This window comes from Lytechinus variegatus, chromosome 10 (assembly GCF_018143015.1).
Source record: "Lytechinus variegatus isolate NC3 chromosome 10, Lvar_3.0, whole genome shotgun sequence".
Lineage (NCBI taxonomy): Eukaryota > Metazoa > Echinodermata > Echinoidea > Temnopleuroida > Toxopneustidae > Lytechinus > Lytechinus variegatus.
In genome coordinates, this window is record NC_054749.1 from 13,370,902 (window position 1) to 13,395,285 (window position 24,384).

General features: G+C 37.4%; 1 protein-coding gene across 1 annotated transcript in view; it reads left to right on the forward strand.

Annotated features, from left to right (window-relative positions):
- LOC121423357 (WD repeat-containing protein 90-like) overlaps positions 1-23,782 on the forward strand; it is a 62,181-nt gene extending 38,399 nt beyond the window's left edge. The window contains exons 24-39 of the mRNA XM_041618712.1: positions 816-941; positions 2,386-2,462; positions 6,056-6,277; positions 8,240-8,417; positions 9,582-9,785; positions 10,449-10,690; positions 11,388-11,532; positions 12,217-12,337; positions 14,478-14,655; positions 15,769-15,888; positions 16,750-16,942; positions 18,162-18,292; positions 19,302-19,478; positions 20,207-20,329; positions 21,476-21,560; positions 22,426-23,782. Of these exons, the coding sequence (XP_041474646.1) occupies positions 816-941; positions 2,386-2,462; positions 6,056-6,277; positions 8,240-8,417; positions 9,582-9,785; positions 10,449-10,690; positions 11,388-11,532; positions 12,217-12,337; positions 14,478-14,655; positions 15,769-15,888; positions 16,750-16,942; positions 18,162-18,292; positions 19,302-19,478; positions 20,207-20,329; positions 21,476-21,560; positions 22,426-22,580 (2,477 nt within the window). The 3' untranslated portion in view covers positions 22,581-23,782. The remainder of the gene's footprint in view (positions 1-815; positions 942-2,385; positions 2,463-6,055; positions 6,278-8,239; positions 8,418-9,581; positions 9,786-10,448; positions 10,691-11,387; positions 11,533-12,216; positions 12,338-14,477; positions 14,656-15,768; positions 15,889-16,749; positions 16,943-18,161; positions 18,293-19,301; positions 19,479-20,206; positions 20,330-21,475; positions 21,561-22,425) is intronic.
- Positions 23,783-24,384: the final 602 nt, after the last annotated feature.

Sequence of the window (24,384 nt, forward strand, 5' to 3'; positions counted from 1 at the left end):
TATGCTTCCATTGCGAGGACAGAATCAGCAGTTTCAAACGTCGATTCAAAATGCCGATCGTAAACGTGGTTCTGGGGGTGCTGTTTATGCTTAACTTTTCAGAGCAAATCATGATCTCCAGCTGGTCAAATTGGGCGCGCCTTTTTTCAAAAGTTTTTTTCCGATTGTTGTTATTACGTGGAGATAACATGGAGCAATACGACTGTATTTGCCCGCGAATTTTCATCTCACCCGAAGCATGTACCAAATGACATCATTTAAACACGTTTACGATCGTGGTTCTGTTTATACTTCCCCAGAAAGCCTGAATCTGGTCAAACGACGTTTACAAACGCACCTTTTTTGTGAGTTTATGATCAGCGTTTTTGAAACAGCGTTTAAATGAAAGTAAGCATGGATGCAACCGTGTTTTGGACTAATCATGTTTGGAAACGCTGATTCTGGCCTGAAAAGTGGAAGCATAAACACGGCCTAGATCTCACGTTATCACTGCATATAATGGAGAAGAAGATGGAACAAAAGTAATTGAGTGGCAGGGACCTTTTATTTCACATGTTTTCAAAATAATTCATAATGACTTATGACCCTGTGTGCTGAAGCCATCAGTGAAACACATTTCAAGTGATGCTTGATGGGGAGACTACAGTTTATCAAGTGATTGACTTTTGCCAATCTTATCGCAAGGTTCTAAGTTTGGGGAATATAATTATTTATAGCGTAAATTACTTTATTAGGAATAGTAGAATGAATAGGGATTATAAAAAAAGTAATATCCCTATTGGTTCCATTGGTTATTACACATTTTCTTTCCTTAGGGGGCACAACACCTAAGAGACCCAAGACCCTGGATCTGAATGGTAGTCTGTTACCACGGCACCAAGCACCCAAGCCAGCCACGCCCACTCAACTGACAGACATTAGTAGCATCCGAGAAAGAGATGGTGAGAATAAGCAGTTAAATTACGTTTGGAACAATGCCCAGAATCTGAGAAAACATTTTAAAAATTATTACTTGTTAGGAGTAAAGTCCAAATCGGCTTTTAAATCACAGATTTCTCTGATAGCCCTACTATATGGAATTTGATTTTATTCATTCATATACATGTAGGTGTCCTTGAAATTGAATTTCGATAATGATATATTCATACCATTTCAGAAATGTGATTCTTAAAGCAGATACAAACCAATAGCGCCATCTCGAGTCCAACTACTCATACCTGGCCAGTTTCCTGACCCATAATGCTAGTGTAGTCTAGTAATATAGACCCACTTGAATGATAACATGCTAATTAACTACTCAAAACATTTATACCACAATGATTATGTTACTAAGTAGCAAAACAATTACTTTTCCTCTCAAAACATTTTTGTTTCTTTATACAAATGCTATTATAGGTCAATTTATTCCCTGTAGTATTAGTAGATATCTGAAAATGTATATTTTAAGACTATGTATTAAACACAGAGTCAATGAGAGACCACACACAGTTCACCCCCCCCCCCCCCTTTAAGACTTTGCAATCGAATAGCAAACAGATTGTGTAATGTGTGTCAGGCTTAAAGCTGAAGGAAAGTAGTTGCAGTAAACACTGATTTCATGAGGAACTCACTAAAATCAAGGTTAATTGTCTCGATATCATTGTAGATCTAGATCTGGTGAGTGTTTCATAAAGCTGTTCTTAAGATACGAATGACTGTATGCATGACTGGTGATCCTTTCTTGTGCTATGTCATATCCCTATGTAAAATGAGTTATGACCTAAGAACAGGTTCCAGTTGTGCGTAAAGTCGTTCGTAACTTTACCAAGAGCTTTATGAAACACCCACCGGATTTAATTTGAATAAATCTAACTCTGTGAAATCATGAAATGTAAGCTGAAAGATAACCACACTGATTGATTTCCAACACAGAGAAGCACATGTGGGACAGTGTATTAATATTGCTTGGAAAATGACCCAACATCTGGCTAGATTGCCATGTTTGTTTTGTCAATTTATCAGCAATTACACAGTTCTACCAAAATCATTCTGTGCGTAATTTTTATTCAAACACTTTAGGCGTCATTTCATTGGATTCTGTTCGAACTCATTTTCCGATTGTTACCACAACTGGCATTGTAGCAGTCCAAGTAAATTTGTTAAAATCACCTTTCATTTCCATTTATGGAGCATTGGGGTCTGACGGTTGTGACTCTCGCCTTTGAAACAGAAGGTCGTGGGTTCGAATCCCATCCATGGCATGATTTCTTTCAGCACAAAATTGATCCACATCGTACTGTAGAATGCACCATGCGCTTTTAGCAGCTGAAGCTGGGTTGATATACAATGTAGTGTGTTGAATAGGCATCTAGATGATCAGCAACCTTATGAATATTATTATTTCAGGTGGTAGATATGAATCAGGAGAAGAGGTTCTCATCGGACCAGATCTAGAGAGCAGGAGTGACATGTCTTCTGATGAGGTATGTCATAGCCAACAGTTTCTGACGAGTATCACCATTACTGACTCTCAAATTTTGTTTCACGACATCTTTATATGATTGCCATACAGAAATGGCTGCCATCATGCCATAACCTGGACCAAAATTTATTATCCTCTCCTTTCCCAATGGCTCATTTTCTGGCTTGTAGTTTAAACCCATGATGAGGAGTTGATGAAAGTTTGGTTGAGTTTCTTATAGAAATACAGATGGTGCTCAAGAGAGCATTGCCGGTGCTTGTAGATTAATGGAAACTTAAAGGAGAATGAAACCTTTGGAACAAGATAGCTTGTGTGAAAAGAGAAAAATCAAAGAAACAGATCAACAAAAGTTTTAGAAAAATCAGACAAATTGTGAGAAAGTTATGAGCATTTGAATATTGTGATCACTAATGCTATGAAGATCCTCAAATTGGCAATGCGACAAAGATGTGTGATGTCACTTGCGAACAACTCTCCCCATTACTTTAGTATATTTTTCACTTAAATTGCCTCTTTTATCACATCTATCAGTCAGTGTTGTAGTCAAGGCTCAAACCTCCAAGGCCGAGGCCAAGGCTTTAATACCCAAGGCCAAGGCTTCAATAACCAAGGCTGAGGCCAAGGCATGGAAACCCAAGGCCAAGGCCAAGGCCTGAAAACCTCAAGGCTAAGGCCAAGGCCAAGGCATTTTCAAACTTTCAATATATGTAACAATGGAACAACAATTCTTAGGCGGCAGACATGACGCACAAGACAAAGTGTATAAAAGGTGTGAGCGAGTGAAAATTTTGACCCTTGTACATAAATGAAAATAATTTCATGATAGATTTAGACATATGTTACTAAAATATGATATAGTTACCTTTGTTCATTTAATTATTTTTCTAGGTGATTTACATTGCATTGATTATATTATTATTACCAAGGTGATCTGATCCTGGCATGACCAATCTCAACATATGTCTTTCTCTACTCCCTGAGACAGGAGAGGCAGAACATATTTTTGTTTGGGGGAGGGGTCAAAGCTAAAAAAAATAGCATTTAGTGCAAACAGATATTTTCAAATGAGATTAACAACTGCATGAAGAAGTTGTGTGTTTTGTAGAATTTCAGTTCAGCAAAGCCTTTTTAGGTGATTTCTAATTGATAGGACAGATATTTTGACTTAGGCTTTACTTTTCTGCAAGAAAGCATAGCGAGCAAGCGGTTTTGAAAAAAACAAATCAATTCTGAAGTTGTAAAACTCGATTTTTGGTCAATTATTGCGATAATCACTGTTAAAAGGGCAGCCTTGCGAGATGTTGCCAGCACAAATCACAAGCTCAAACTTCTTGACATTTCGTGTAATAAGAAATGAAAATGAAATATTCTGAGCTGTTATTGTAATCATGAAAAAGATGTGCATCTTACTAAAGAATTGAGCGTGAGCTTAAATCTTTATTGACCAGAAAGGAAGCTGTTCTTGACTACATTCAGTGACTCATAAATAGGATACTTATTTCACCAATCAAATTATGCGAGCGCTAAGCGCGAGCTCCAAAATTTACAAATTTGATAATTCCAACCCGCTGCAAACTGGACATTCTTAGCGTTTTTTTTGTGTGTGAACAGGAACAGAAAGAGAACCTTACTTTAAATAATTTATGCGTCCGAGCGCGATCCAAAAATTTGGTGATTTTGTAACCTAAAATGTATCATGTTTTACTATAAAAAAATGTATTTCTTTTTTAAAAAGGGCATATTTAATTTGGGAAAAAAAGGTATTTTTGATTTTGGAAAATAAGCATTTTTTTCCTACAGAGAATTTTTCGGGGGGGGGGGGGCAAGAGAGCACAAAGCACAAGTTGAAATGTTCAAATGCTGACCTGAAAACGAGTCATTTTTAGGAATCTTGTCAGTTTTGTTTATTTCCGTGAAACTAGTGAAATGAAATTCACTGTCAAACCATATGATTAAAATAAGTAGCTTTTCTTTATTATTTTGTTTTGTCAATCTACATATTAACTGATTTTGTAGTATTTTCTGCCAAACCAGTCCCCCCTTCTCCTCTCTATCTCTCTTCCCATTCCTCTTTCTTGCCTGTTTAATAAATAACAGGACCCCCCCCCCCCCGAAAAAAAGAGCGAGACAAGAAGTTCCACCACCAAGAATAAACACATAAAAGGAAATTGATTTCATTTTCTGAACATATTGTCACAATATATCACAAAATTAGCTTTTCTAATAGTATAAGGGTGAAAAATTGTGCTCGCTTCAATCGCTTTCAACTTTTTGAGGCAGAAATTTTGCTCTAGATGCCATGCTTAGCCCCTCAAAATTTTGGCTCATCATGCCATTGACATATCCTATTTGGAAATGACAAAATTAAAGATTGTGTTCAAGTTTACAAAATCTTTTCAGATAATCATTAAGACTTAAAACATTCTTGTTGGTCAAAGAAAATAATACAAGGAAAATCCTAATGGAATAGAAATCAACCTTGTTATCATTTTTTAGAGTTAGCTATTTTTAAAGTCTGAAAATTGTCGAAATTGCAGTCGGATCTGTTACAATTATTCCTGTCATAAAATCACTATAAACTTTATCATAATCAATATTATTGATATTGTCATTATCATCATTAGTCATGATATTACCAATAAATAATGTTATTTTCATCACTTCTCTTTGTTATATAATTAGGTGATGATAATTCTTGATAATGGTGATAATCACAATTGATGGCCCTGCTAGTATATTACTACTACAGCTGCTACTACTGCTGACTGGTAGTATTGACTATTTGTGTTATTAGATATACAGAACAATTTAAACATTTATACTTACTTTTAAAAAAGCAAATAAAAGTACAAAATACAAAATGCCTTGAAAAAGCCTTGAAAATGCCTTGAAATTTCAAGGCTCAAAATCCTCAAGGCCAAGGCCCTCTTAAGGCCAAGGCTTGAATGTTCAAGGCCAAGGCTTTGAAAAAGTAGGCCTTAAGGCCAAGGCCGAGCATCAAGGCACTACAACACTGCTATCAGTAGATCAGGTGTTCTTTTTATAGGACAGCATGTAATACAGATTTTCAAAGAATACATCATGGATAAAGAGTTTGTATCACCATAAAAAGCAAAAAGAGACATTTTGAGGGTATTATATAGTCCCTCAAAGGAAAAGTTGTTCACATGTGACATCACACATCCTTGTCGCATTGCCAATATGATGATCTCCATGGCATTAGTGATCGCAATATTCAAATGCTCACATCTTTCTCATTATTTGTCTGATTTTTTCTCAAACTTTCGTTGATCTGTTTCTTTGATTTTTCTATTTTCACACAAGCTATCTTGTTTCAAAGGTTCCATTCTCCTTTAATGTTTAATATATTTCTATGTGCAGTCAGGATGATTAATATAATAAAAGTGATAATGATATCATTATCAAAAATTACATGAATATGCTTTACTAGTATAACATGTTTCTTGTACCATTTAATGTCTCTAATGCTCCTCCAATGGGACTTAGAGGTTACTACCTTTGCTTTAGACCACCAAGCATTTTATACCACACTAGTATTTCAGGGAATTAATTCCTTCTCATATCTTCTTGTAGGAAGTCACGCTGATACCAGAGACCCTAGGGTCCAGTCAGAGGACCAGGACCCATCGAAGACCGAGTCCTGGACCGTCTCATGCGGAGGGTCCAGAAGGTGTATTCTCCATGGAAACCATGAAATCGGAGATGACCGCCATCAGCAAGGAGACGTCATCCCATGACAGGCCAAGATGCTACAGTCATTTCGTGGCCAAGCCAAACAAGTCCCACCTTGCCCAGGTAAGATCTCTTGATGCCTGATTTTGATGCAGACTAGGGGCCCGAAACACAAAGCTTAGCAATGATCGTAGTGTATTTTTCTATGATTGATTGCATCGGGTACAATGTACAATCAATCCGTAGAAATCAAGCATACGATTAATCGCTAACCTTTGTGTTACGGGACCCAGTTTCATAAAAGTCACAGCACACCTTATTGATCTACATGTTCATGTACATTGATCGAACTAAAATCCATTGTATGACACCTCGATAGATCCTTGTTGTTTGATATCAATCATTTGGCCCATTTTACAATGGCATCATAATTAATCATAATTTTGGATCCACATGATTCTGTCCATTGCATGCTCAATGAGATCACCTCCATTTTACTTAATTGACTTATTGTAACAGTTTGTTGTATGGGCTCCCCTCATCTCAAATTGGGCGTCTTCAGCGAGTACAGAATGCATGTGCACGGCTGATTTGTAGCCAACCTAGATTTTCAAGGATTACCCCTGTCTTAAAAGATCTGCACTGGCTTCCAGTTCGCCAACGAATATCTTTCAAGATTTTGCTAATTGTATACAAGGCACTAAGTGGTCAAGCCCCCAGTTACATTTCTGAGCTTTTACAAAGAAAAGTTCACAGACACTCTCACAACCTGCGTAGTTCTAATGATAATTTGCTCCTTCACATCCCTGCTCGTAATACAAAGATAACTTTGGGAGATCGCGCTTTTGCCTGTGCAGCCCCAAAGTTATGGAATGGTTTGCCGTATGTTGTGAGATCATGTCCATCAATAGAAACGTTCAATCTTAAATTGAAAACCTATCTGTTCAAATAACTCCCATACATTTCTTTTACCCCCTTTTTCTAGTTTTGTTTGTTTTTCAAGCATTTCACCAGCTCTAAATTGCAGCGCAGTAGAATATATGCATATAGTTTCTGCGCTATATAAATTAGTATATTATTATTATAAAAACACTTGTATTTGCAGCTTGTATTGCTGTTACAGGTATGGTTTGCAACAATCAACACATCAAGATACTCAGCTGCCTGCACTTCATGTTCTTTTGCATTCAAATTCATAAATGTAAATTGACAAGGATCTTTTTTTAGGTGTCAAACTCAACAATTAGTAAATGTTTGTTAATTTGATCTTTGGACAGAATATTTCATTCGGTGAAAGATGACATATTCTATCCATTGCACTTATAAACATTCATTATTTGTATATTATTTGATGTGCAAAGTTCTAAATCATTGTCTTAATACTGAATTGAAATACATTACTGCGCTATCCTCCTTATCAGAGTATCAGACTATTCCATAAGAGAGAATTCAAAGTAAAACTGAATTAAATGTTTGTTCATAATTGAAAAATAAGGCTTGCGGTTATCAAAAATGTAGTATTCGTCTAGTCAAGTTTAACCTCGAATAAGAAATTATGTTCTTTATGTAAATGGGCAAAATGTGTGTGTTTTTTTAATGGGTTTTTGACCAATTGTTGGGGGTGCAGGGGCCTCAAAAGAAATTCAATTATGGTCAATTGCCTTTATTATGGTTTAATAGTAAGAAGGAAGATTCATTACCATAATCATAAGTTTTAATGAAAACTGACTCCTTGGATGAATTTAACTTGATTGTCATAATAACTTTCTTGTATCTAAATTCAACCACTGCACGGTTACCTATTAATGTATGCATTAAACGTATCGATTAAAAGGATGTGTAGGCGTATGTATTAATTTATGATGATTAAAAATTTAGTTGTCGATGGGTTAACGACAATATATATATCTATAGGGCCTGTAGAGGCATACTGTACAGGATTACAATGTCTATTCTATTTCTGAGAAATTATAATTAGGTTTCTTGGGCCGGAATCTTTCCGACTTAAGAAATAATTTAGTTTGATTTTGTTGATTCTGAGTTCATCACGAAATTAATACACTATTGCTAAATTTTTTCTTTCAGCGTCGTTACATCGCCCCTAGCAACCAAGCCGGCCTGAAACTGAAGAGGGTCCTTGGGTACAATGGGAATGGTCGAGGGAATGTCATCTGGCACCCTGACTCTGGTCTCTTCGCCTACACATACGGGTCTATCATCGTACTAGAAGACCTGGATAATAGCTCACAGACCCATCTCCTTGGTAACTATTTGTATTTGGTCTACTTTTTCCTGATTATGTGGCATTTTTGCGAAACTTACCATCTTTACTGTGATTTGTCTACCATTTAGCTTTTGGACGTCCAACCCTTATTTTTCTCCCGTTCCTTTATGCTTCACTTAATGAACTTTTCAAGCCGTGATAGCTTGAGAGCATTGCAGCTTTTCATGTGAGCTAGAAAAGAGAGAAATCATTTTTAAAAAGTGCCACACGTTGGATGTTCATATTTGTGAAATATGTTGTTGATAATTTGCAATTGTTTTGTGCATGGTGTATCCTGTGAAGCAGAACAAGGACAATCTACCTTGAGCAAATCAAGAATATTGGAAATAGGATGTTGCCCCTTATGTCATGGGGAGTGTTTCATAAAACAATTAGTGGTTTTCACTGACTAATTTACTCAGGTGCAAGGATTTTGGTAGCTCTTAACAATAGTTGGTGAGAATCATTGACTATTTGTTTCATGAAATGTTCTCCAGGGCCCTATTTCATGGAATTGATTTTAGCGACAAATATTCATGTTCCCTTACAACATTTATTTGATTGTGTCATTTATTGTAAATTTTCTTTGAGATGAAAATATTTTTACTAAATTAAAGTTTTATTTTCAATTGTAGTGCCTTTGGTTGATGTTTCATACTTCACATAATGTATAGTGAAATAGAGTAAAACATTTGATGAGATAATAATGAAACACCTGTTTATTACAAAAGTTCCATTGAAATGATACAATAGTAATAATATAGAAGGATGCAGATTGCAGATACAAAGAGAAAGTTGAAATATGAAGGGAAAACTGTTTTAGAGCAGAGTATTTCAATCGTAGCTTCCCGTTGCATTACGAATAGGCCTATAGTCCTATTACCTGATCATCTAAATAGTAAAATTTGTAGAAATGAGGATGATTTAACGATGGACTGACTCCGCAATGTGTAAACAATTAAGTGAGTAATTGGTGTCGAATTAAAGACGATTTTTTATTTGTAAGTTTAATATTTATTTTACGATCGAAACACGCATGTATCCAATTATTGCAATATCTTACTCTAAAGACTGGTTTTCTTTCTTCTGAGATGCACTGTATAAGAAATGCTTACTACCGTTACATAAGACTACCCCTATTGACACATATTCTATTTTTTACAGGTCATATGGAAGAGATAGCTGTGTTAGCTTTACAGAATGATGCTCAGATCCTCGCATCGGCCTCAGGAGCCAACGGCTTGACGTCAAGTCAGATCTGTCTCTGGGACCTACAGGGCGCCCTCTGTCGGAAGACGCTGTCATATCATGAGCATGGCATTGTGGGATTGGCGTATTCGCGTGATGACAGGTTTCTGGTATCTGTTGGTGAGTTCCTGTTGGGATTCAGTCATGGCATCTTGAGCGAAATAGCGAAACTATGTTTCTAAATGCGTTACAGATATGTTCAGGGATGTAGTAGGGGCCGTATTTTGCCGGTCTTGGCCGAGTCACATAGTCAAATGCTGTGGAAGAAGGTTTTCTTCAGCGACCTTTTGTCTCTAAAGCACCAGCCTGGATTAAATCCCAGGATATACCCCAGTCATCAGATCCTGGCTTGCCCATACACAATAATATTTCTTTCTCCACTCCCTGGGGAGCATTGCAGGAAGAGATTCCAAACCAAATAGCTTGGTACACTGTATTCTTTTCATTGGCAGCTATGTTAAAAGCAGTATGCAGTGCATGTGCTTTATAGTCATTTGGGGTTTAAATCCCATTGCAGCACTTGTGTCCTTTAGCAAGGTGTTAATCTACATTTGCCACTCTCCACCCAGGTGTTGTAAATGAAAACCTAGTCAGAAGAAATTTCTTGAATGCTCAAGTGCCCAATCAGGGTAGCTGTGCTAAGTCCAAGATAATAGTTTGAAGGACTTATAAACATTTTATTAAGTGTTTTATTCATGTACAGTAGATGTTGCATATCATTATTATTTATTAAAATATATTTCTAATTATTATTATTGTTATTAAACCTTGATCCGACTGCAGGTGACTACCGTGACTGCAGTATTGTAGTGTGGAGCACCCAGGATTACAGCATACTAGCAGCCTCTAAGACAGCTCTACCAGTCCACTCCCTTCTCTGGGATCCATACACATCCAATGAGTTCACTTCGGTGGGTGAGAAAGGAACGATACTCTTTTGGCTGCTGGATGAGAGTCAGGGGCGTGTCAATCTTAATGTCCACGAGGCCCAGGTCCCACAGGAGCTCATGGACCATAGGAACGTGGTAAGGACAGTCTGGAAAAGTTAATTTGGTTTTTAAATGTGGAGCTGTATCAAGACTGGTACACATCTTTATTGGGGGGGGGTCGTGGTCTAGTGGTTAAGACTCGTCTTTCAATCTAAAGGACGTGGGTTCGATTCCAAGCCATTGCATGTTTTCCTTCAGCAAGAAATTCACCCACATTGTGCTGCACTCAACCCAGGTGAGGTAAATGGGTACCGGCAGGAAGTAATTCCCCAAAAAGCTGTGCGCACCACCCTCGGTAGACTCGCTTAGCCGAGGTAATATAGTAGCACCTTGAGCACTTAGCAAGGTGGATAGGTGCGCTATACAAATCCTATATTGTTTATTTTATTACTATTTATTTTTCGCTGCTAATCCTCATATCTAAAGGTACTACAATACATGGTAGTCCCTTCGAAGATGACCTACAGCATTTTGTCTTATGGTCACTTACTGTTCAAGCATACATTCTTTCTTAGCCATGATATGAAATAATCACCATTCGTTTCAGTGCATCCGCCATCCCCAAACCAACCACCTCTTCTATTCCAGATTCCAGTTGCTTCTTTCAATGCGTCTTTGGCTGTCCCTTCTCAAACATTTAAAAAAAACCTTTTTGTCTGATCAATTTATGAGCAATTAATCTCCAATAGAAAGCATCATCACTCTTCTCACTTTCTATGTATATCTGTCTTAGATTCTTGATGATGTGGCCTTCACAAGTGCAGCGTACGGTGGAGATAATATCCTCTATGTGGGAAGCACTACTGGTGTCCTCTCAGCTTGGGACACCAAGCACAATTCATGCTTCATGCATTGGGATGCAGACACTGCTGAAATAGGTAAATATTTCACAAACAATTATCATTTTTAAGAGTAATATGTCGGGGAGGGGGTGCAATTCTATTCCAGTTCAGATTGAATTTAAAGGTAAGGTCAAGTTCTGGAATTGATATCTAATTTTGATAGGGAATGGTTGAAAGCAATTCTAAGGTGTTTATCATACACCAGAATGCATATTTAGAACAACAAAGTTTGATTGTAATAAATCAGGCTTGCTTAAAATTATATTCATTTCATAGCTAACACAGGAAACAACATGTGGGACTACACTTTTAACAAATTGGCATTTTTTTTCATTTATTTATGTACTTAAATTGTTGGCAGATATTGTTTCTTGTGTAGGTTTTGTTCAATTCTGTGAACATTTTGTTTTGACACTCGAAACATTCATAACATGTCAGGAAATAACTGAAATTGTTTTCTTTATCATTGCAACATGAGGATAGAGCAAAGTTGACAAAAAACAAACAGTGTAATCAAAGTTTTGATTCATTTGGCTTCACATTATTTCATCACATAGTTAGACCATGGTCTAAGATAAACCCGACTTCGGAATACGAGCCTATATTTCCGTCTCGGTTCACCATACCATGTGAGAAATGATGAAACAGAACAAACCCTACTCACCATTCTGTGTTATATGAAATGACACAAACCCTAACATTCTTGACCTTCTCTTGTAGGAGTGATCGTCACCAAGTTTGGAAGCGTTCGCCTAATCACCGGAGGGGCGTCTCGTTTGCTTCGTCTCTGGTCGGTTCACGGGATGGGAGAACTCAGACTGACGGCTGGCTACACCAACAGGTCGGTAGATATCAGAGGGTAAACCCGTCTCACAAAGAGTTGCAATTGATCCAATCAATCGTAATTCTATGGAAATCCATTAGTTTCGTTATTTTTTGTACACAAAATTTGCATTTATAAACAAAGGCGAACACATAAAATTGTCAAGAAAACAATGATTTTATGTAATATACATCATCTCTAGGAAATATTTTGAACAAACATGCATTATACAATGTAGATGTGGGTGTTGTTGGCTTTCCATAGTTGAGGTTGATCAGATCAATTGCAAGTCTTTGTAAGACGGGACCTTGACCAACAACAACTATGGAAAACCAGCAACGTCAACATCTAAAATGCATGTTTGTTCAAATATCTTCTAGATATGATGTATACAGGGGTGTGAGAGTTCAGATTTTTATCTGATTTCAGATTTTTTTCGTTTTTATTTTCAGTATAATTTCAGCTTATTCGTGGCTTTCCTCTGTGCAAAAAGTATGGGATCTCTTTCTATTTCAGACTTTTTCAACACTCTTCAGCCTTTTTCAGACCTTTTTATTTGTAACCACTCACATTCCTGTGTATACTCATTACATTCATCTTTCTCTTGACACTTCAATGTGCTTCCTCTTTGTTTACAATGGACATTTTGCAGATTTCCTGTAGGAATAACTAGGACAATGATATGGCTTTCCATGTAGTTGGGGTTGATTGGATCAATGTCTTTGTAAGATGGGATCCTGATTTGCATGTTATAACATTGATTTTGTTGTTTACATCGTGTTGCCAATTTAGAGAGTGCAATGATTAGCTCAAGCTGAACGACCTTTAATAATAATAGATATATTTATAGCGCCATCTATCTATAAATAATCTATTCCGAGGCGCATTGGTTATTATTATTATTATCCCGGCTTTAGCTCGAGCCGCCTTTCAGCGCTCAGTGCATGCAAGGAATTAATCCTGCTGGGTACCCATTCACCTCACCTGGGTTGAGTGCAGCACAATGTGGATAAATTTCTTGCTGAAGGAAATTACGCCATGGCTGGGATTCGAACCCATGACCCTCGGTTTCAAAGTCAGAAGACTAATCCACTGGGCCACTTTATTCAGGATTGGCATCATATACTGTAGTGGGAATGGTATTAATTATTTCTCGGTGCATTTTTTTTTCTTTCTAACCATATTCCATTTGTAATTGTAAGCAATAAGGATAGTGAGAAACTGCATCTCCTTCCTAAAACCTCCCACGACACTTTCCGCGACCATTCCGCTGCCCGCTTGCCAACTTTTTACTTTGAAGTCCTGTGCATCTTTTGAGACCAAATTTATGATGCCTGGGTATGCGATTCGAAAATTACGCAACATTGCATACAGTAAGTGCATGTCAGACCCAAAATTGCTCAAAACATGATTTTGTGTACAAAGTCAAGGTAAATTGAATTTTCTCATCGTATTCATCATGATTTGATTATTTTTACTCTCATCAGCTGAAATTAATTGGATTTAGCAAAATTATGCTCCAAAAAGTTTCTGCCATAAAAATTTTGGGAAAAACTCAAAGAAATACATCCAAAAGTTATAGAACAATAAAGTGCATTTGTTTTCAAATCAGGATTTTCTTAATGATTTTTGCATTATAGCATAATTTACTAATGTTATTAAAAAATCTGAATTAGGAAAATTAACCATACAGCCTTGTAGATATCATCCCACTTTTTACAGCATTCGCGGATCGGCGGCCGAGATCTCAACCCCGAAAAAGCCCGGTCTGGTTAGAGTGAATACATCAGTGGTGTGGGGTCAAGGTCTGGTAATGGTAATGGAGGATGAGAGGGTGCTATAACCTCTGCTCAGAGTTAATCATTTTCATGAAGATTAATTGATTTATTAATTACTCTTGTTCATCTCTCAAACCTCCCCCCTCCCTTTTATCACCATGTACCTCAGTGACATCGATCAGCGTATTTTAATGGATGATGAGACTTTGAAATTACAATAATTGATCTAATTCACCACGCTCCCATCTCTATACCAAGATGGCATCGGTCACAATCTTTTAGTGGAGGATGAGATGGCACTATAACATCTGCTCAGAGGTTGTTTTTTTTTATTACTTGTTTTTCACAAGAACACTCCCCCAATTCTCTCCTAACTTCAGTGGCGTCGGCCAGGGTCTTGTGATGGAGGATGAGATGGCACTAGATGGCGCTATAACCTCGGCTCGGTTTGATCACACCATGGACGTAGGTGTGGTATCGACCTCTGAAGGTACTCTGTGGTACATCAATTGGATTGAGAGGACTTCCATCAGATTGGTCTCGTCGCACACTGCTAAGGTGAGATAGTATACAAATAATACACACAACGAGGGTATATTTAAGAAGTACACGAATAAGGAATATAATAGCGTAGAAATAAATGCCATTAAGAACTGCTTCAAATGCCGTAGGAACAATTTTTAGACCATTTCGTAAGATCTTCTGAAGAAGGCCGTACAAAACCAGCACTTACAGACCGTTCGTAAGTTTGCAGCTTGGTCATACAAAACCCTCTCCTAATAAGGCGCCATACGAACATCGTAAGAACTACACAAGATTTTGTAGGATTTCGAGAGAGGGCTATAGAAGCATTGAATTCTCACGGTGATGGTAAAAAAACCATAAGATGTTCATAGAGGGCTCTTACGAACAGAAATTTGTATGTCGCTCTTACAAATTACTCTTGGCATTTGCAAGACGTAGGTATACACTTTATGTAACTGTTGAGTAAAATCTTCTAATGAATAACTTCTTCTTACGATTGCCGTGAGTTGCAAGTATGACCATCTTGCAAAAAAAGAAATCATAAGATGGCTGTAAGTCTGATTTTCTAACTGATGGGATTCTTACGAAAGACGCTAAAATTCTAGGGCCATTGTATAATCAAACATTATTTTGTTTCTCAAGAACGTCTTGAGATGTTCTAAGGTAGGCCGTTAGAATCTATGCCCCGTATGCAGATCTCTACGTCCAGAATTTGTTTGTACCGTACATGTAGCTTAACATGCCCAAGGCATACCCAGTTTGTTTGGACTGTTTCAAATTTAACAATCATATGTAATTATTCTAATGCCTAAGCAAAATGAAGTGTATAAAATGTTTTATAGAATAGAACAAATAAATCATTAGACCTATTTGCCCATTAGCTTTAAATGACTGGTCACTTCAATCATTTTGTGAAGTTCCTTGTCACCATTCAATAGTGCTCATTCTTCAGAAACACTTGCCAATTTGAGGATCATTGTGTGATCAATCAAGACTGATTGGAAAAATTATTGCGAGTCATGGATCTGACATTTTCCTTTATTTTTCTTTATATTCTTCTTTTTATACAGTTATAAAAAATTTGATCAATTGTTGTGGAAAAAATTGATTTGATTTTATCCATTTATTTGTATATTCATTTAACAGGTGACTGATATTGCCTTTAGTGAGAGTGATCTGTTTGCAACCTGTTGCCATGACGGCAGTCTAAACATCTACTCTCTGGCAGATATGGAACGCAGTATACAGTTTCAGGTCCTGGACCAGGTTAGTCAATCACCAAAATATTTAGTTGATTTTACAAGAAGACTCAGATTCCTTCAAAAATCATTAAAACTGCTGACTCTCATTAACGACCATCAAAGATGATAATAATTATATTGGATTTTTTTTTCATAGGATAGCAGGAATGTTCAACTCATTGGGATCAATATTGCACTCTTCTATGATCTGTGCAGCATTCCTTGTCTCGTGAAATATTTTTGTATCCCAGTCTGAGCAATCCAGTATGATACACTTGTCATATGCAATGAGCTTGGCATTTCACAAAATTCATTGCCTGCAAGAAGGTCCTTGCTGCCATCTGCTCCATTGTCTCTATTTTCAAGTCAATATGAAAAGTTGTAATGATCTCTTATTATAATGGCTTAACCAGATCATGACAAGAAGTAAGAATGGACAAAATGGGGGTCACACATGCAATGAGGTTGATGAGCATATGGAATTGCCTACCACCTTTAACCGCTCAGTTGGAGAACAATAGACTGTTCATGTTGGTTCACGGTATTAGTTTAAATATTTCAAAAACAAAATAACCTTTTTGTATGGGTTTTTTGACCTGCATGCTGGTTTAAGGAAAAATCTTTATTTTATTATTTGAAATAGAAATGTTCCAGAAATTTGTTTTGTCCAATAGATCGTGGGCCAGACAGGGGAGCAGCAACTCCCGTCTTTTAATGTTGTTTGGTCTGACGCGGCTGGGGGTTGAACTCCCAACCTTGCGATTGTAAGAAGGATGCTATATCAAATGAGTCAACACAGTTATGTGAAATATCAGTTTATGTTTTTCCGACTAAACTTTTTTATCCAAAATGTTATTACCATGTTTCATTGTTATTTCCCCACCAGAGTTGCAACTGCATAGCATTCAGCCCTCGGCGGTTTGATCTCCCCAGTCAGGCCCCGTCCTCCTCCGCCTCCATGATAGTAGCTGGTTACCGTGACGGCACCGTCCGTCTCTTTGACCTGGTCAGCTGTGAGATGACCATCAAGATGCAGCCCCATGCCCACTCGGTCACTGCTATAGCATTTTCTGTGGATGGTAAGAAGAAGAATGGGGGATTTCAGGTTTGGTGTTGACCTTGTGGTGTTGGTGTTAGTGTTAGTGTCAACAAAAACAAAATGTAAAGTATATATGATATTTGGATGAATCTCACTAGGGGTTGAGCTATGGACAAAATGTTTTTGATCATTTTTGTAAACTCGGATGAGGGGTTGGTGCTAAGACAGACAATTTAATTGTGCTTGTTGGTGCTTGTTGGTGTAGCTGGTTCTTGTTCGCATGAATTTCACAGTGTAGCTATCATTGATGCGATTTTGTTTTTTGTTTTTTTTAACTCAGATTTTGGAATGAAGGATGGTAATCTGTGTGGTGGTCAAAGCACTAGGTGTCGAGCTTTCATTAATATGATGTCATCATTTCAGTAAACTTAGACGGGGGGTTGATGCTATTCAAGGCAATCAAAATTTTGTTCCCTGCACCAATACCGGCAAAACACCAAACCTTAAAATGCAGCTGGTTTTTTGTTGGTTGATTTTCACAGTTTATCAATCATTGATGCGATTTTGGTTATTTTTTTGAAACTCAGATTTTGGATTAAGGAAGGTAATAGGGGTGGTGGTCAAAGCACCCACACCTAAAATGAAACGGGTCATTCGTCTGAATTCCGCTTATAAATCAGTCTGTTATAAATATGATGATTATTATTTTTCATTACTCAGATTACAGGTTAGGGTTAGAGAATGTAATCTGAATTGTTTTCTTAGCACTTAACATGAATGTAGACATTGGAAGAATTCCTCCAGGGGACTGTTTCATCAACAATTTCATCCGACAAGTTGTCAAATCTGACATCTTTCTCTGATGTTGATTGGCTGAGAGGTACTGTTACTATGGTAACTGTCGGATAAAATGGGACTTGTCGGATAAAACGTCCGACAAGTCCTTTCATGAAACGCCCCCCAGGAGTTGAGGTAGCATTAATGTGATTTGGTTTTTTTTTTCTAAACTCAATTTAGGGGTTGGTGCTAGAACATGCAAACCAGATTGTGCTCCAAGCACCAGCATGTCATTGTCAGCAAAACACCAAACTTTAATGTAGCTGGTCCTTGCAATGAATGTCACTGGATGTTGGACGTGCAATCTGAATTGTCCTTTTAGCGCCAACACTTGAAATGATGTTTTCTGGGAACAACCCTGCATGTTTCTATAACAGAAATGGTGATGTTCTGATTCTGTGGTGTACATCGTTTGTGTACAGGTCATGTGATTCTATCAGGCTCTCACAATGGACTGATAGTGATAAGCAACCCGACAACAGGAATGACCATGAGGGTCATACAGGATCACAAAGGAGCACCTATTACGGATATACAAGTTCATCAAGAACTAGTAAGTCAAACTTTCATAATAATAATAATAATGATAATGCTGCTGCTTATGATGTTGATATTATGCAACATTGATATAGTGCACCATAAATTGTTTCTATGAAAAGCTACACACAGTTATCACTTTAGTACGGCCACCCTGATTGAGCACTCAAGCATTCAAGGAAATGCTTCCTATGGGGTACCCATATACTACACCTGGGTGGAGAGGGGCAAATTTAGATAAATGCCTTGCCAGAGGACAAAAGTGCTTCGTTGGGATAAGTTAATTACAAGTTACTTATCTGCTGAAACTACTGGGTAGCATCAGGATGGCTAATGATGCTAATATCATGGTCCATCAATCCTGTCTTTTGTGCCATCATTGCTCCAGTATTCTATTATATACAAATATAACAGGCTTTGAGTAAGTAATGTGGCAATTATATGCCCAAGATTGGACTTGCATTACTATATTTCCCGGAGGGGCAAAGCCACGAGGGAAAATAGTAATTTTGCCAGTACAACCGAGGATGAATATTTCCCTCTGTACTTTCAAAATAAAGGACTGATACATTTGTTTTATATCCTACATTTAATAAGTTAGAACAATAGATCTTGATAATCTACTTCTTGTACTTGTAGTTCATCCTTTTTTAATCTGAACTAAAATATGGATAACGTACTGCACTGACTGACCCATTTTTCTGAAGCCACATGCTTTATAGCGGAATGCGATTTTGTGCCTGCGCCGTCCCTTCATGGGACTTGCCCGGTAGATTCACCTCGTTGACCGGTGCGCCCGAGAGATTGCATGGTCCTTGTCAATGATCTGTGACATCAATGATGAAATAGTTCACTATTCCATCATTGATGTTACGGAATAGTAAACATTCTTCAGTTGACATTACATTTTCAACAACATCGCAAAATAGTAAGAATATGTTTGGTCACATGATGCTATTAAAACCAATCAGCATACAGGATTTAATTTATGTAGGATATAATAAAATATATTCTCTTATTGGCAGGATACAAGCGATCCAAGTTACCATGCCCTTCATAAGTGGCTGGCCGTCAGCGGTGACCGGAGGGTAAGCGTATGGAGGGCCAGTTGGGCCAAAGATTTCTGTGAGATGGTGGACTGGCTGACCTACCCTGCTCCAGCCTTCACACCCGACGGTGCTCCCATAGAAAAGAGTGATCCGGTAAGAATGGACACAATATTTTGTCTGTAATGGAATGATTTTTGCCTACAAAATTCGAGAGCATTTTTGGTCATCCGAGGAAAGTTCTGTACAGTTCTTTGTCAAATTCTGCTACACAAAAAACCTTTTGTGTCGTAGTCTTTATTAAAATGTGGAGCAAATTTTGATGTGAAACAATTTAACGATTCCCTGTGTAGCATGAACAGAGACCTTTGATGCCGGTGAGGATAATAATAGTAATAATAATAACCAACAGTTATATATTACATAATACAAGCACCGAGTAATTCTACCTCGGCTTTAGCAAAGCTGCCAGTAAGCCGCTCTTTATTATTTGGAGGAATACATTCCTACCTGGTACCTATTTGCCTTTGTGAATGGGTACCAAAGGAAGCAAGTAACAAACCTCTTGTCTATTTCCTGTCTCTTTATGATATTAAAGGGGATATGTGAGTTGGGTTGATATCTAATGAAAATCAACTATACAAAGGACAATTTTTGTCATTTCAATACCGATCGATGGAGCGAAACCCCTTGGCAGAAGTGGATTTTTAAAAAAGAGGCAAAAAAAAATTGCATATCCTACGATCGTGACCATGCAATGAATTCCACAAGGAGAGCTTATGTGACAAGTCCAAGACTTTTTTTATATAATGTATGTTACGTAAGGAAGTATGATTCTTTTCTTCTTTTCATTTCATGATACACTTGTTTGTGATCTGTTGTAGAACCGTTATGACTCGCTGCCACCCAGCCTGGCGAGATTCTCCGCTTCAGACCCCAATGTTATCGTATATGTTGGATACGGAATGCAGAAGCAAGTCCTCTTCTACAACCTGGCACAGAAGAAGGTAGATTATGAATATAAACAGCTTTCTTGAAAGAAATGTATTCTTTATCCCAGTTCGCAACTTCATGCTCAATACTATTTTTATTTCATCTCCCACTTGATTATGATATCAGACATGTGTTTTGCTTACTTTAATGCTTTATCCTTTTCTATTATAAATGGTTAATTGCTCTTCACCTTCTTGGCTTTTATTTAAGAAATCTTGTCCTTGTCATGGACAGTCTTTGTATGGGCATTAATGATAGTTTCTAGAATCAAAACTTACTACTCACCAAAAGTTCAAATATTAACCATATAAATAGGTATGGCAATATAAATTACATTCTCAATAAATTCTGCTTTTGTTGAATGATCTGTATCAGTATTTCTCTTATACTTATTTCCCTTGCTATACTTATTTACCTTATCATATAATGATTGTATTGTAATTATATACTTATTGTTTTTTTACAACACCTATTAGCTTGTTGTGTGCAAGCAAATGAAAGGCTGAATACCAAACATCCATACCGTTGCACACGTACCGTCCAAAATGTACCATTGCACGGCCTTGACGTCATAATTCTATTCAATTCATTGATTAGTAAATAAATGCAGGTGCAATAGACCTAGGTAGGGCTTGCATTGCTGCTGCAGATCTGGACCCTGTCTTACAAAGTGTTACGATTGATCCAATCCATCGTAACTCTATGAAAATCCATCAGTGTCACAATTTTTTTCTACAGGAAGTGTGCAAAATGTGAACACACCGAACTGTCAAGAAATCAATTAATTTATGGATATACATTCATATCTAGAAAAAATTTGAGCAAACATGCATTTTATAGGTTGACATTGCTGGCTTTCCATAGTTGCGATTGATCGGATCAATTGCAACTCTTTGTAAGACGGGGCCCTGATGCGCGTTTGAGGAATGTTGCTCTTTGCTTTCAATAATTATCATTTTGATAGATAATCATAGGGAAAAAATTATTATTTGCTAACTTCTGAGGTATTGTACAACACAAATAGTGAATATTCCTATTCGTGCAATGGTGCAACATTTAGCATGAGGTGGAAGAAAGATGTTATATTCAATGAACGGTATCGTATCATCAATCTCATGCCTATTCGCTATTCGTATATTGTCTTTTGAAATCGCTGATAGGTGTTGCGGTCGGCAGCATTGACCCACTGGAGCACATCATTTGACCTGAATCCGAGGGGGCATCTCATTGCCTTAGCCACACGAGGTAAGAGACAATACTATCATTAATAATGATGATAATAAGTTGTATTTATATACCGCTTGATACAAGGCGTTTCTAAGCGCTTTACAAAATGATCAAGTAACAAATGTTAATAAATTTAACATTTAACAAACAAGAAAGGAAGTGAACTGTGTAAAGTATTATCATAAAAAATTTAAATAAGGTAAATTAGGTAACCCAGTTTACTAATTTGGAGTTACAAAATGGTAATAATAAAAGCAATGATGTTTATTAACCCAACAGCTGGAATACTTAAGTTAATTTTTATGAATTACCATAAATATATTTGAATAATAAAGCAGTACAATTGCGGTACATACACAAAAAAATAAAGGAATATTCGTTTGTTATTTACAACATTATACTTAAAACTTGAGCCTTGAGTGATTCGAATGACGGAGCATCCCTTCACTCTATGGGAAGGTTATTCCAAAGCTTTGGAGCTACAGCACTAAACACTCAGTTTACACCTGTGTTTAGTCCAAGTTTGCATCGCCCAATAATCACCCTGGGTCTTTTCATATCGGTCCTTCTATCGCCCCTTGGCCATTGCCTTGGGGTGAGAGAAAGTCTGGTATGAAAACACCGCGGGAATGATAATTTCCATTGTCATTCTCATGAGCAGTCAATGTGTATTTACTCTGCAAGGTGACCAAAATTGTAGTTTTTATAGACAGGTGGTATCTCTAAATAAGCGGGCTGCTAAAGTTGGTTTGTTTGTACAAGATAGAGCAGCGTGCAATAGGCATAAAACTGAGAAAAATTCAATTTTTTTCCCACTACGGTTAGAAAAGGATATCATGTTGAACTTACCAGTTATCCCTTCCTTTCTTCTTCCTACTCGCAGAACGTCTAGTGAAAGCAATGGACTACCATGAGTGCAGTTTCCAGGACTTTGTGGCCCACGGTGATGCCGTGGACCTAGTGAGATTCTCCAGGGATGGGGAACAACTGTTCTCTGTCTCTGGTACTGAGATACTTCTCTGGGACGTAGCTGTTTGAGGGTCAGTGAAAACCATGAGGATTCTTGTAGCCAGCCCACAGCGATAGCATAGGTCTGGAACAGATCTCCAGGGACTGGAAACTGTTCTCTGTCTCTGGTACTGAGATACTTCTCTGGGATGTAGCTGCTTCAGGGTCAGTGAAGACCCTTATGACTCTTGTAACCTACAACGATACCACGGGTGTGGTCGAGTTCTCCAGGGATAGGAAACAATGATTCTCTGTCTCTGGTAGGAAGATACTTCTCTTGGGTGAAGCTGTTTGAGGGTTAGTAAAAACCGTAAAGACTGTTGTTTGCAACCCACAGTGATACCATGGATGTGGTACAGTTCTCCAGGGATAGGAAACAACTATTCTCTTTCTCTGGTACCAGGATACTCCTCTTGGACGTAGCTGTTGAGGACCAGTGAGAACCCTCAAGACTCTTGTAGCCATCAGTAACACCATGGATGTTTTACAGTTCTCCAGGAATGGGGAATAACTATTCGCTGTCTCTGGTAAGGAGATACTCCTTTTGGATGTAGCTGTGTGAAAGATGGTGAAAGCCCTCAAGATGCCTTAGACCTGGTCTCATTATTTTTCATATTTTATTCTAATGTTTCAGAATTGAAACAAAAAAGAAAATGAGTGGATGTGAGATATTCAAATATTGATATTAATTGCAAACGTGTATAATTATGAAAATCCATCCATAAACAAAACACTGTTTGTTTCTCACCATTTATCTTACAAGTGATTTACAGCCGCTTGGTCAAAGACATCACATTTTTATAGGTATACCCATTTAATATAATTGATATTTGTTCCAATTGTCACCTGTTTTTAGACCATTTACATTGGCTTTTATTCTGTCTAATAATCAAATAGACCAACTACCTCTTTGTCAGATGATTTTCCCCCATTCCATCAAATAGCCTTTGATCCATTATCCATTCATCTTATCAGATAGACTAAGAGGTTAGACTGGCTGGGCTCTGTCTTCCAGCAAGTTATGGCAGATTCAAATGAATTTCTAATTCAAATCAATCTCATATTGTGAGTGATTGAAATTTATGTAAATTTCAATTTCAATTTAAACTCAATGTAAGATGGGCCTGTGGTCTGATATTGTAAGAAATGGTTAAATGGGATTCGTGATGTTTACACATTACACCAGAAGTTCATACATCAAACTAGTTTTAGATGAAATGCAGTTAGACCAAGTGGGATGAAAAATCATGAGGCTGGATGGGCATTGGATAAATGGGATAAGACCACGTTGCAATCAGAGATATGCAGATATTAATTTATGTGCCTGTTGATACTGTAAACTTTGATGATTTTGTGTCCATAATTTACACATATAACTTCAGAGACTATAATGTATGTCGGTAAAAGTGAGTGACCAGTCAGTTGTGATAATGGCCTGATAAATGGAAGTCCAGTGTTGATCCATCCTACTTGACCTCCTTGCCTTTCATAGCAATAATCAAGTTGTAATCTGTAACTCTAAATATCTACATTGTTGCACTGGTTTGATAATTGAAATATTTTGTGCATTATTGTCTAGGTGGGTGTTTCATAAAACTGCGTACGAACGACTTTACACATTACTGGAACGTGTTCTTAGGTCATAGCTCAAAGGGATATCACATAGCACAAGAAAGGATCACCAGTGGTGCGTAAAGTCATAATTCATAACTTTACGAACAGCTTTATGAAACACCCACCAGGCCCTGCTTCTTGACACCATCGTTAGTCTCACTTACCTCATTGGAGATTGTGAGCTACATGTACTTTTCATTGGTTTCTTAAAATGGGTTTT